The 14,284-nt window shown below is 55.8% G+C and overlaps 1 protein-coding gene across 4 annotated transcripts in view; it reads left to right on the top strand.

Annotated features, from left to right (window-relative positions):
* The first annotated feature begins 287 nt into the window (after positions 1-287).
* Positions 288-14,284, top strand: part of DGKZ (diacylglycerol kinase zeta) — a 41,667-nt gene continuing 27,670 nt past the window's right edge. Inside the window, exon 1 of one of the 4 annotated variants that reach the window (XM_039226928.1) lies at positions 288-499. In XM_039226928.1, the coding sequence (XP_039082859.1) occupies positions 288-499 (212 nt within the window). Of the gene's footprint in view, positions 500-9,372; positions 9,676-11,550; positions 11,860-14,284 lie in introns of those variants that run through there. The other 3 variants (XM_039226931.1, XM_039226929.1, XM_039226930.1) reach the window with 3 other exon arrangements.

The raw sequence follows: 14,284 nt of genomic DNA, 5'->3' as shown, positions 1-14,284 counted from the left end.
CGAGCCCGGGCTCCGGCCGTCCGGGGAGCGCCCCAGCGCGCACGACGCAGCGCCCTGACGCCCGCCCAGGGCCCCCCGGGGGCGCGGGAAGATCCCCGCCGGCCTTCCCCAGGCGCGGCGCCCGGCAAATCGCCGCTCGCGTCGTCTGAGCCCCGGTGTCGGGAGGGACGTGCGGGCCCCCCCCCCGTGCCCCCCCTCACCTCCCTGCCCGCATCGCGTCCCCGGGCCCCGGAGGAAGGGAGACCGAACTTTAGCGGGGAAGCCCGAAAGGCCGCAGGAGCCGCGGGATGGCCGAGGGGCCGGGCGGCGGAGGGCCCCGCGGGGACGGGGCCGGCGGCGGCCGGGCAGCCGAGGAGGAGGTGGTGCGGCGGCGCTGCCGGCGAGGGGAGGAGGCCGAGGTCTCGCAGCCGTGGCCCGAGGGACCCCGGGGCATGGCCGCTGGGCCCCCGCTGGAGGAGCGGTTCCGCCAGATGCACCTACGCAAGCAGGTGTCCTACAGGTAAGGTGAAGGGGAGCAGAGGGGAGCGCAACGCTCGGGACCACCCCCCTTTTCAGTCAACGTGTATGGAGGACCCGCTGCCAGCCTGGCGCTGCTCTAGGCCCTGGGGATTCAGAAATGACTACCGAGGGGGTCTGTGCCCTCCGTGTGCAGGGGGAAGGGGGCGCTTCTGGGAGCCCCTCTCTAGATGAACCGCCCTACTCATTCAACATGGAATTAATTACTGATGCCAAATGTGTACCAGACACTGTACTGGGCGCTGAGGAGAGAAATAACCAAGACGTGATCCTCACAGACCTCTATCTGCTGAGGATATCCAGCAGATGACCCCTGGCCCTTCTTCTGGGGAAAAGAGGAGCCCTCTACTCAGTCAATAGGTCTTACCTGAACTTCCTGTGGGCTGACTGTGTGCTAGGCACTGGCTTGTGACTAAGGTGTTCCCTGCCACCATGGCTGAGACGCTCCTGCTTAGAGAGGAAGAAGGAATCCACTCCTGGAGCCCTTTGCCCCAACAAGCCCTTAATGTCATCCACAGTGGCAGATTGAAACTCGCACTTTCCATGAATCTTCTAAAATGTCTTCTGCCTGTGAAAGATTCCCAGCCTCCTGGGGGTGGGGGTGGGGGTTCCTGGAGGAATCAGCCGCAGTGGACCCCAGGGACCAGGTTTATGACTTGGGGTGGGGTGAGAGAGAGCTGCCCATCAAACAAGAGTGGGTAAGTTACCCAGAGGAGGGGTGTGAGGAGTGAGTGGAGGCAAGGCCAGGGCAGCCCTTCCCTTCCTCCTCCTCTCCCAGACCACAGCCTCAACTTAGACTTGCTGCCCCTCTATGCCCCCTAAACCAGAGTGGCCTCCTTTGGAGAGTCCAGCGGGGACACTGAGGCATCTGCAGGCCTTGAAGCCATCAGCCTGGTTAGAGAGGGCAAGTTTCCTGTCTGTTTAACACCCAGGGACTTGAGAAGCTGCCCAGCTTCTCCCTGAGGCTTTTGGGAAGGTGTTTCCTAAAACTGGCCCAGCCCTGGGAGCTTGAAGAGCTTGAATAGGTTATGAGACCATTAGTCCATCACTTGAGGGAGGATGGGAGAGAAGGGGAGGAAACTTCACCAGAATGAAGGGAGATGCTTCAGAATAAATAGGAAGTAAGTTGGGTTCACATGGGCTCTACCTTCACTTTCTGGGGTATGAAAGGAAGCAGGGCTCCACTTCCAGTTCTTCCAGAACACCAGGCTGAGAGAAGGGCATCGTCTCTCCCCTGCCTTCTGGTTGCAGATAGAAGAGACCCTGAAAGTCCCCTGGGGGAGGAGAGAGTACCAGGGACTGATCGGGAATGGAGCATAAAATATAGAATCCTGGAAGAAAGATTAGTCTGGGATCCAGACGCCTAGCTTATATCTCACTTCTGCCAGTGACTTGCTGTATGTCCATGAGCTAGACAATCCCTCTGTCTCTGAACTCAGTTCTTCATCTGTAACATAAGGGGATGACCCCAAGATTTTCCTTGGCTCTGGGGCAGGGATGAACAGCATCTGAAGCTGGAAAGGAGGCCAAAATGGGGTTGAGGCTTAGAGAATTGGAAGCAGAGAATAATGAAAGGACTGAGATGGAAGATATGTGTGCGTGCCCCCCCCCACCTCCCCACAGAAGCAGTTGGCAAAGTTTGGGTTCCCCCAGGGTGGTACCTGAATGGAGACCCCTCCACAGCCCAAACTTGGGGCCTCTAGTCATGAAGGACGCAGGGCCACCAACTATGGTTCCCCTCTGGCTGTAAAGGGATCAGGAAACCTCCAGGCCACCTATGTGAGGGCTACAGGAGACAGCCCAGGTGGCCTCCAGTTGCCACCGCTGGGCAGATCACGCAAGGCACCTCCTTACATCCTGAAGTAAGGCCAGGAGCCCAGTCTTAGGACCAGAGCAGCACAAGGCATCAAGACAAGAAGAGCCCCCTGGGGAGAGGGCAGACGAAGGTCTGGAAAAGCGCATGTCCTCTATACCCCTCTGGCTTTTCCCAGGCTGGAGGCTGCCCTGCAACGGTCCCCTGAGCCCAACCCTGAGTGGTTAGGGCTTTCTCAAATATATGGGAGATACTTTTCCTCAAGCCCCCAACTCAAGGGGACCCCAGTGGAACGAGCTGTGTTTCTGGCTAACCCTACCGTGTGGCTGCAGTTCTGCGTGGCCTGATGACTTCCCTGTACAGGTTGTTGGGGGCTGGCCAGAGCTCAGGCCCACAGTGGCCTTTTCCACATCCTCCGCCTGCTGGAGTTCCATGCGGCTCTGGCTCGCAGATAAGCCTCCCACCCTGCTGTGAGGAGTTGCTAAGAAAAGCAGTTGAAAGCCCTTCACAGAGAGAAAAGGCTTTTAGACAGAAATGCGGGGGCAAAAGAAATCAGCAGGGCGAGGGGTGGAAGAGGAAGAAGGATTGGGGCCGGGCTGTCTCTGACGTGAGTGAGGCCCGGGCTTTCAGCAGGACGCTAGAAGCTTTTAGGGATGTGATGGCTTCTGGGAAAAAGGTTCCCACAGCCCCGGCAGCTGCTTTAAGTGATGGAGAGATGGCAGGTCTGTGCCAGTAGTAACTCTTAATGGGCAAGGGAAGTGAGGGAATGGCTTCCATCTACATCTGGGCTTGAGGAAAAGCATCTCCAATATACTTGAGAAAGCCCTAAACACTCAGGGTTGGGCTCACGAGACCACTGGAAGGCAGCCTCCAGCCTGGGAAAAGCCAGAGGGGGTGGTACAAGCGACTTGGCTTTGGTCTGAAAGGGTCAGAAGATGCAGAGCTTGGACCTCTGGAGCTAAGCCCAATGGTTCCCAAACCAGACCACCTGAGGATCTTTTAAATCATCTCTAAAGCCCCATCCCTGCAGACCCTGCTACAGGTAGTCTGGGGTTGGGCCTGAACATCCCAACTTTAAAAGCCCCTCTCAGGTGATTTTGGTGGTGAAGCAGGGTTAGAAACCTGTGAAGAAGCTGAAGAAGAGAGGTAACATGTGAGTCGAATCATGGGGGTGTGGCTGGCAGGTGGCTCCCCTGTGCCGGGCGCTCTTGTGGCCCCAACAGGACCTTGAAGGAAGACCAGTACCTCTGTCTACAGTTCTGGCCCAGGGCCAGGTACTGTATGAGATGGAGGTGTGGGGCCCGGTCCTCTCCTTCGCCAAAAGTATGATTTGGTACAAGGCCACACAGTAAATATCTCAGGCTTTGCAAGCCACACAGTCTCCGTCACTCTGCCCCGCCACTGTAGCACAAAAGTGGCCACAGACAACATGAAAATGAACGAGTGTGGCTGCATTCCAGCGAGACTTTATTTATAGACACTGAACTTTAAATTTCATATCATTTCCACTGTCACAAATATTATTCTTTTGCTTTTTTCCAACCATTTAAAATTGTGAAAACCATTCTTAGCTCACAGCCATCCAAAACCAGGCAGCAGGCCGGATATGGCCCATTGGCCATGGGTTGCCGATCCCTGATCCAATAGCTAGATGGGAAGGGACGGTGGGCACTGAGAATCGACCCGGACATTGGGCAAAGTGGCACATGCATTGCACTGACAGAGGCACTGCGGTGCACACGTGTGCAGTCTTTGGGGTCAGCGAGACCTGGATTCCAATTCCAGGCAGGCCCTTCCTAGTTGGGCAAGTCACTTTTACCTCTGACCCTGTTTCCTCATATGGAAAACAGGAACAATAAAACCCACACAGGAGAATGGCTGGGAAGATTAAAGAAGATAAGGGATGTACAAGTTAGAAGACCTCTGGGCCTCTATATCTGGACCTCCGGAGGAGGGAGGTGTCCAGGAAGGCCCCAGAAGGAGGGTGGCCCTGAGTGATGGATGGGTAACAAGACATAGGAGTGGCAGAGTCTAAACGGACACTAAGCAAGAGCTGAGCACGAGTGCCTGTCCCAGACGACAGCCCCCCCCCCTTCCATCTCCAAAGGAGGGTTCTGGTGAAGCAACCGGGGGGTGCCAACTGGCAGGGAAGGGTGCCCCTCCTGTGGGCATGGGCTGCGGGTACACAGCTCCTCGAGGGAGGGGCACCTGATCCAACTCTCCCTGCTGCTATTTACCAGCAGCTAAAAATAACCCAAGAGTGACAGGGGAGATGGGGCCGATTTGTAATTTAAATAGCAACAGGATAAAGCAAGGAGCTGCAAGAGATCACATTCTGTCCTGAATTAAAAATGCAAAAACCGGGGGCAGAGAGCTGAGCCGGAGCTGGAGGAGGGGTCCGCTGACGGTGGAAACTGGAGGCAGAGAGTCTATCCATTTTCCTTCCTTTGGGAAGGGCAGAGACCAGGCCCAGCCTGGAGATCCTTCCTCCCCTCAGTGCCCAGAGGTGGGGCCAGGAACAGTGAAGGGATTAGGATGCCAGAGAGAGGGGCTTCTCCAGCCCTGTTTTGGCACATCGCGTTTGAGACATACCCCCCAGCAATGCATGCCCCCCACTCCTGCACCAGGGTAGCACACGCCATTTGGGCATTTTGGACGGAAGCTAGGAGGACCAGTTCGAGCACAGCCATTTGAGCCGGTGCTTCCCTGGTGCGCTGCTGAACATGTAGCCCAAGGGCCAGGCATCAGGACGCCTGGGTTGGAGTCTCATTTTTGCTTCCACTGGCATAGTTTCAGGACAGAGCATTCAGAGAGGCCCCCGCAAGGTCCAGGTCCCGAGGACAAGGGTTAGCAAAGACTTCTCTTCAAGGATATACGAAGTGGGTAGGGAAGGCATGAGGAATAGATTTGGCTTCTGATGAGCTCTACTGTGCTTGACCAGTGTTCTTGGCCTAGAGGTATTTGCAGAAGGAAGACTAAGCAGGATTCATGGAGTAGGTGGGGGCTTGAGGGCTACTGGACAGTTCACTCCAAAGCCCTTTTTACTCTGTCAGGCTGGGTTTACATCTTCAGGACTTTTTTCTTTTGGCTCTCCGTGCACCTATCTCTAGGAGGGGTGATGGGGCTGGAGGCATGAAGGCTGAAGGGTGCTTCTGCAACCAGGGCTTACAACCCCGTAGATGGGGGTAGGAGGCTTGAAGGGCAGAATATCTGCTGAATCTGCCGTGGGGACTTGGCTACAGTAAGGATGGGAGGGAGCTCCTTAGGTCAGATCCAGCCGACCCAGAATAATGGAGGAACTGCCCAGGCTCCTCTCACCCCCAGCCTGGGCACCTGGGGGTGCCAAAGGACCATTAGACATTGTGGTTTCAGGGACCGCCCCCCTTGACTGCAGAGCAGCCAGTACTATCTATACCTACAGCTCTCTTGCCCCAGGGGGATAGGATTCCAGCCTCTCCTCCCAATTTCTTCCCGCACACCACTTTAATGAGGCTGCCCAGAAGGGGTCTAATCAAAGTTCCATCTGTCACTAGCCAGCGGGAACCTGCAGCCCCACTCAGATACATCAGTCTCCTTCGTGGGGGCAGAGGCCAGCGATCAGCAGGTATCTTGGGCTCTGGGTTGCTCCTTCAACAGGTGCCTGGACAATAGGCTTAGCTGCTGAGGAGGGACTTTGATTCAAAAACTTCCCCATGCCTCACCCCAGCCACTAGTGCAAACAGGAAGCCAGTCTCCCTCCCTCTGCTCAGTCTGTTGGGCACCTTTATTCAGCTCACCTCCACTTCCACGGGAAATTACTGAGCATACATACCATGCACCCAGCGCCTACCTAGAAGCAGCACAGGGTTCAAGAATTTTGCAAGGAGACAAGACTAATGTGCATACAAGGTCACATGATATAGGAATATTCTTGGGAACAGAAGTGAGTGTCAGAGATAAATCAGTGAGGTGGGAATGCTGGCTCTGGGGCAGCATTCGAGACTTGGGTGTTTATAAAATATTTGTCATATGAATGAATAAGTAAAAACCTGGAGGTTGGGAAGGAGATTCAAATGAATCAGAGTAGACAAGATTTTAGAAATCATCTGGTCCAACCCAGAGATGTTAAGTAACTCACCCAGAGCCACACAGCAAGGGCTGAAGCTTGAACGAGTGGATTCTGTGTCTGGGACTCTTTTTCCCTTCTCACTTTTGCTTCTTGGGCTTGGGTTTTTGAAGGATGGAGATTTTGACTGGTCAAGCGTTACAGGCAGACAGGGCAAGGAGAGCACCATAGGCAGAATGGATTGGCAAGGGTGAGGGTGGCCTGTTAAAAGAAGTGTGAAAAAAAGAGGGAAGCAATGTTTATTGAGCACCTACTGTGAGGCAGGCACCAGCGTGGTGTGAGCTGAGAGAAAATCTCCACAGGGAAAGCCTGGACAAAGAGGCAAAAAAGAAAGGAGCCAGAGCAAAAGGAGCCTTGAAGGTCAGGCCAAGGAGGCTGGCTTGGCTGGTTTTGAGAGCAGAAGCTGTCCAGATCGTGGGTTCAGCATTTCGTGCCCTGGTACATTTCTTTTCCCCAGCTCCCAGTTGCTCATCCAGGCCACTGAAAGTAGAACACCTCACCCTCTGGGGCCTTGACAAAGCCCAGAATAATTTTCTTACCCAGATTCCTCTTCCTGTGTGTATCTGGGTGGATTCTGAGGGGTCCCCAGCTCCCCAGTGCTGGCACGTGCTGTCCTATGAACTGCCAAGGGCATCCTCCCCAGCACTGTGCACCTTTCCCTTCTAGCCTCGCCCTCTGCAGCCCACCTGGAATGTATTGGCGGCTTGGGAGAAGCACAGTCCAAGGGGATCCTCGTCTCGCAGTCAGGATTGCTCTGCCTCTCAGAGCCTCCAGCCTGTCCTGCTTCCCCTCAAGAGTCACATTTCCTGCTCTCTGCTGTTCCAGGTCTGCCAGAAGCCTTAGACTAAAAACAAGCCCAGCCCCATTTCCTCTGTTTAACTGCTCGAGCTACTTGCAAAATCCCTGGGAGAGGAGGACACGACATGGCCCTGAACAGGCCTTGACCTGGCCGGCAGAGTCCCTGGTGCACCCGCAGCATACAGGACCTGCCTGGAGGGATTCAGAGATGATGGTTTCGAGGGAGAGCTGCTGGAAAACGGGGCGCCAAGCCTCAGAGTAATCACCCGGCTATGTCTCAACCCCAGAGAGGCAATGGGATGTCTTATTGAAGGATACAGACTCTGGGTTGGGATTCTTAATTCTACCACTTAACCAGCTGGGTGACCTTGGACAGATGAGCTTGGTAGCTCTGTGCCTCGGTTTCCCCATCTGTAAAAGGAGGAATTTAACAGCATGAGGTCATTACAAGGGTTCAGAGGTTTCTGGCACAGAAAGGTCCAAGAAATATTAGCTACTGTTTTATCATTACTGGGTATTAATTATTCATGATACGGCATGATTTATTAAATAAATATTTATTGAGAAATATGCTCCAGTCATGAGGGACACAAAGGTCACTACAGCACCAGATGGAAGTTTCCAAGGGCTGGGATGGCATTGTGTGCATTCCTGCGTCTGTAAGTTCTGTAGCGTAAATGTTGGTTGAAGTGAACTGAACTGACATCCTTTGTGTCCTCGAGAAATGTACAGACTTTCTGGGGTAGCAAACACATAGAAAGCTCAAGAACAGTGTGATTAAAGAGTGTGATAGAACAGTGTGATTCAATAGTGCTTGAGGAAGGGACGATTTCCACCCCAGAACCAACTTTAACAATAGAAAAGTAGGGGTGCCTGGGTGGCTTAGTCGGTTAAGCGACCGACTTTCGCTTAGGTCATGATATCGCGGTTCGTGGGTTCGAGCCCCGCGTCGGGCTCTGTGCTGACTGCCAGCTCAGAGCCTGGAGCCTGTTTCAGAGTCTGCGTCTCCCTCTCTCTCTGACCCTCCCCTGCTCACACTGTCTCTCTCTCTCTCTCCTAGAAATAAAAAAAAAAAAAAAAACAATAGAAAAGTAAGTGTATGCCTTACTATTTATTTACTAAATCTTCATGGTGGCCTGAAAGTCCAGCTAGTTGCACTCCTTCAGACACATCAGGTACATTCCTTGCTCTGGGCCTTTGCTGTTTCTCTTCCTTCTACCTAGAATGCTGCTTTCCCAGATACGTTGTCTGCTCTTTCGATTCATTTAGATCTGTTCTCAGATGTCACCTCCTCAAAGAGGCCTTCCCCCCTTTCCTACCTAAGTAGGAGATCAAACTCTTTCCTCATCAAATTCTTTCCCCTTCACTTTGACTTCTTTTTTCTCTATAGCACACCCAACATTACTTCATGTATTATTAGTTTCCTACATGTCTTCCATCTAAGCTCTGTGAGGTTAGAGCCCTGTTTCCTTGCTCACTGCTATAGTCCAATATAGTGCGTGATGCATAGAAGATCCTCAGTAAATGTTTATTGAATGAATTAATCTGCGAACCCTTTCCCCTCTTATTTAATCCTCACCAAACTCCATGAGCCCAGTTATTACTATGGCCCCCCTCTTCCATTTTACAGATGAGAACACTGAGGCCCAGAAAAGCTCCCTGATAGATGTTCATCAGTTTTTCTGTTTATATCATATCTACCTTATTCCAGAAAGGATTTCAGGTCACTCAGAGCAGTAGCCCTCTCTGACCTGATCCAGTAAATGACAGAAACAGGACATGAGCCCGCATCTCTGGCTCCGTTCTGGTTACTTTTTTCACTCCCCCGCTGTCCCGTGTGCCCATCCCTGGTTGATGCTCACAGAGGTGTTAAGGAGAGAGAGGTGTGTAGGCACCACCCGCCATGTACCCTCATAGCTGTGATTCAGAGACCTTATAGCAGGACCGGATGGTGAAGATCGGAGAGGCTGAACGGAGAGGAAGGCCAGACTGAGCTGAGGTTCGGGTTCCAGCCCAGGCAAGCCTGGTGGCTGAGTGGCGGCCTCTGACTCCTGCTGTCTCCTGGCTGCTGGGCTGGGCTTGTCCTCACCTGCCTGCCTCTTGCCCTCCAAGGCAGCCTCTCTTCCCAGCCATTCTCCTGCCCCAGCCAGCGGAAGGCGCCTCCAAGGCCTATGGTTCTTTCCTGGGGCAGCCAGCCGGCCTCTCGCAGGGCCCCCCCCCCCCCCTGGTCAGGAAGTGCCGAAAGAGGAAGAGAGTCGCCGGGCAGGATGAGCATACTGGGGGCTGGCCACATAACCGGGGGAGGCTGCGATGAGGCCACAGCTCTGGGCCCCGCGGAGGAGCTGGGGACAGAAGAAGGGGAACGGCCAGGGGCACTGAGGCAGATGTGGCGCTACCGCTCCTGGGACGTGCCACAGATCCCAGCCGAGGCCCCCCAGACACAGTAGGTACTTGAGGTGGCCTGGGAATGGGCAGAGGAATGTCTGGCCCTTTCTGAGTCCTTTCTCTGTGGCGGGGGGGTGGGGGGGTGGGTAGCAAAAGTGAGGTTACCGACCTGTTCAGCAGCTCTGCAGAGGCTTAGCAAAGGGCAAAGGGGCTCTTGACAGAGTGAGGGCAATTCTGATGTTTGAGCTGCTGGGAGGCAGTGTGGCAGGAGGCTAAGAGTTGAGCGAGCTAAAAACAGGGGGGTCTGGGAAGCACAGCCCCCACAGGAATGTGGTGTTGGGTGTTGCAAGGCTGTCTGCAATCAGGGGGTGTTCAGCTGCCTCCAGTCTCCTCCCCCAGAGCTTGGTGTCAGAACCATTGGGAAAGGTCCTCAGAGGGACGTCCACCTCAGGAGGACGGTGTCAGACGCACTGGGGGATTTCACTGTCCTCTTCCTGGCCGCCCGGCACCAGGGCTGGCTGGAGGGCTGGTGCCCCACTTCCCTGGCCAGATCTTCTCCAGGCCTCCAGGGACCTTGAAGGACGCTGGAGGAAGGTTCTGGGCTTCTGGGCACTGGCTGTTTCTCAAAATCACGGGTTTGCCCCGAGCATTGGTTATATGCTCGGCTAAGGCTGGAAAATGGGCTGCCAGGGGAAAGGGCGAAAGTGAAGGTGACACAGGATGTGGCTTTGCACAAGGGAGTGCTAACAGAAACAGCGGGCAACTGATGAGGGCATCGGGGTGCTGGCCTCCCCTCGTCAGCCCTGCGGGGACTGTCGCAAGCTGCCCCAGCTGTTGATTCCCAAGCACGTGTGCTGGCTGTGCCACCCCAGTTGACCGCTCTGGCTCCAAATGCTTTCCTCCTCTCTAGAGGGGGGCAGCCTCTGCTGCCTTTGGGGGTGTGTCTGCAAGGTATATTTTGGGGTGAGTGATGTGGCCACGTTGTAACTGTTGTCCTAGGGGGGTTTTGTGAGTAGGAGAAAGATGTGTATGTTCTCTGTGGGTGTACATGTCGGTGAATGAGAGTGTGGTCCTTGTGTGTATGTATGTATGAGTGTGTAAGAGCTGTGCAGGGGACTCCTCTAGTGTAAGAGGTCTACAGAATCCACCGGGTACTGTGTTGGGAGAACACTGTTAGGAGTGTGCGAAAGGGCTAGAAACAACTGTGGATAGCTGAGGAGACAGTAACTTGTATGAGAAAGCGTATGTTCTTTGTTGGTGTGTGTCAGGGTCACAAAGTGACTTTGGTCCTTGATATATATATCTGAGTGTGAGAGGCTGGGGTGGGAAGTGTTAGCGTTAAGTAATGAGTGAGCCTAAGCGCGTGTGAGAGGCATGTTCGTTCTGTGTATGGGGAGCACTGTGTGACTTCTGCTTCTGTGGATGTGACCTGGGAGAGCCAAGCGTGTAAGTGTGGAGGCCGTATAAGTGGTTGTGAGTGGGTACAGGGAGTGCAAGAGAGGTGTCTATACCTGTGTGGCTGTGGGAGGGGAGGCGGTGACAGCTGCCCTCGCGAGTGTTCACTTGTGAGTGTGTAGGTTCTTCGGGGAGGGGCTACGGGGAGGAAAAGATTGTGCGTGTCTGGGTGTGCTCAGTGCGGGTGTGTCAGGCCGGAGGAGATATTGTGGGATCCAGGCGGACCAGCCTGGGGGTGAGGAGGCGGGGCCTCCGTGTCCCCGCCCCTTCCCGGGCCCGCCCCCCACCGGGCCGCCGAGACCGGTTGCGACGCGGCCGGTGGCCGGCAGAGGGCGCCGCAAGCCGGTGCCGCCGCGCAGCCGAGGGGGCGTGTTCGGCGGCGGGCAGGCAGCGGCCCGGCCAGCTATGCGGGGTCCTGCGGCCGCGGCTGGCGGCACTTCCTGGAGCGGCGGCGGCCGCTTCCCGGGCACCTGGGCGTGGGGAGCGGGGGCGCGCGGCGCGGGGCGGGCGGAGCGAAGGCGCGCCATGGCCGCGGCAGGCGGCGCGGAGCCGGCGTGCTGAGCCCCGGCCGCCGGCCCGGCATGGGCGTCTCCCGCGGGCCCGCCGCCGGCCGGGGCTAGGGCCGGATGGAGCCGCGGGACGGCAGCCCCGAGGCCCGGAGCAGCGACTCCGAGTCGGCCTCCGCCTCGTCCAGCGGCTCCGAGCGCGACGCGGATCCCGAGCCGGACAAGGCGCCACGGCGCCTCAACAAGCGGCGCTTCCCAGGGCTGCGGCTCTTCGGGCACAGGTGAGCGCGGCGGCGGCGGCGGCGGGGTGGGCACGGCGGCAGCGGGCGGATGCGGCGCCTGGCACCGGCAAGGCGTCCCTCGGCTGTCTCGGGACTGACCCCGAGTGGAGCTCTCCCCCGGGCACCGGCGGTACGGGCTGTCTTGGGTTGTCTCCGCGTCGGGTCATCCCTCACCGTCCCGGCACTGGCCGCGAATGGAGGTCAGTCCCAGGGCACCAACAGCTTCGCGTGCCTCTGTGGTACCGAGGCAGGGTCAGCTTCCAGCCTGCCTACAGGGAGAGAGAAGCACCTGAACCCCTTGGCACCAGCGGGTAGAGCCCCCATGACTGGTCCCTCACCCCTTCTTGGCACTGAGGACCAGGGGGCCACAGTGAGGTGGAGGGGTCCCGCCACCAGCCTCCTCCCCCCGGGCCTCGGTGGGGTCGTTTGCCTACCGTCACTACATGACATCTGCAGAACATGGCCTCTGTTGCTACTATCACAACACATGGCTGCCCCCGAGCACTGGTCACTGAGCTAATTGCTCTTCACTTTAAGCCTCTCCTTGGGATTGGGGGTGCCCGGCCACCTGTTCTCTATTGCTCTTAGTGAGTGGAGAGACCCCAGCCTCTACCTCTGCTAGGCAGTAGGCGTCTCTCCCCCTACCGCCTTCCAGCCCTTGCTGGGAAAGGGATGGGGTGGGCTGCAGTCTGGCATCTGTGCTGGCTGTTCAGCCCGCAGCCTGCCCCCTCCACCAGCACGCCAAATGTCATCAGCAGAGCCTGGGACAGGGCTTTGACCAGGACTCTGGTGAGGGGCTGGGAGAGGGTGTGCAAAGATGGAATGCAGGCAGCTCATGATGGCATGTGTATCTGTGCTGGCTGGGATCCGCTCCCCTGCCATGCAGCCCCGGTGAAAGGTGAGGGAAGGTGGAACCCCATGAGTATCCCACCTGGCTCCCTGGGCTTTTTCTCGACTGATTCCTGCCCTTCTCCAGTGGCCCAGGAGCTTGCAGCCAATTAACTAGGGACCCCAGAACCAGCTCAGGCTGGACTCTGATCACTTGGAGCCTGCCCAAGGCCTCCCTCTCACTTTTCTTTGGTTGCCCAGGCTTCTAGGCATTCAGCACAACCCCCGCTCCGAGCTTTGCCCTGATCCTTCCCGGGGTAGACTTTACCCACCAATAACGTGGACGGTTTTCTCCTGTCGTGCAGGTTGGTGGCCCTGTAATGCTGACCTATGCCCTCTGCTAGCCTTACCCTGTCTGGGGCCCTGTTCTTTGTATCTGTGTCACCAAGCACACCCAGAGATCAGGATTCTCACACTGGCAGATGGAGCTCCATGGGCTCTTGGGAAGCCACACAAGCTTCAATGTCATATAAAGGGGGAGGGAGCGAGGCTTCTAGTACCTCTGTTTTGTCACCCACAGCCCTACAAGATGGAGCAGTTTACACCCAGCTCTGCAGGATGTAGCCTTCAGTGTTTGCTGGCTCCGGAGGGGGAGGGAGGGGCTCCACCAGAGGCTTCCTGTCCCTGCCCACAGGGTACCAAGCGTTGAGCTCTTGTGACCTGTGGCTGTGCCCCTTCTCAAGGGTACAGGTTTGTGCATGTAGAGATAAACCTCAGGCGCATTCAGGAGGAAGACCCAAGAAGCAAGAGAACCAACAAATACCTTTACTTAATTCTCTAAAATAAGCAGAACAGGTGTTATTTTCCCATTTTTATAGGTGAGGGAGAACACAGGCTCAGAGAGATAAGTAGTTTGCCCAGAGTCACATAGCAGAGACAGAGTTGTAACTCTAGTCCAGAACCCTTTCTCTATACCAGGTTCCTGAACAAAACATCACAGTGACCCAGGGAGCTTTAGGAAATTCAGATTCCTAGATCTTATCCTTAGCACGCCTGACTCATCAGGTCTGGAGGTTGGGCCTGGGTGTTTTTTGAAAGCTTCCCAAGTGTTTCTAATGTGCTACGAAGTTTGAGACCCACAGTATTACGTCACTCTGAGGACGGTAAGTGATCTGATAGGCTGCTTAATAAGAAGAAAATCAAACAGCACCTCCGGAAGCATGTGAGGAGTGTTTCTGCGTCGTAGCACTGTGCTGGGGCAGTGGGACGTTCAGAAATGAATGTATTTGGAAAACCCAGTAGAGTCAGGGAGAGGGCAGTTGGAGGCAAAGACCTCCCTCATGGTGCTGGAAACTTTCGAGAATCACATGCCCACTGGGGCTGACCCCCACCCCTTGCTCTGATTCAAGGAGGGGGCAGACGTTTGGAAGAGTGCACGTGCCTTGGGCACTGCCCCTTTAACGTTTTTTATTTGGTCTAGCCACCTTCACTGGCTGCCAGTCTCAGGTAAAAGTCTCCAGTGCCCCAGCTGAAGCCAGCGCCCCCGCCTTTTCCATAGGCTTCCTGCTCATCCTTAACCAGACTCTTGTGCTTCTCA

The sequence above is a fragment of the Hyaena hyaena genome, unplaced genomic scaffold (assembly GCF_003009895.1).
Source record: "Hyaena hyaena isolate Hyena2069 unplaced genomic scaffold, ASM300989v1 scaffold_23, whole genome shotgun sequence".
NCBI classification, from domain to species: Eukaryota; Metazoa; Chordata; class Mammalia; order Carnivora; family Hyaenidae; genus Hyaena; species Hyaena hyaena.
This window is presented reverse-complemented; position numbering and strand designations above follow the sequence as displayed.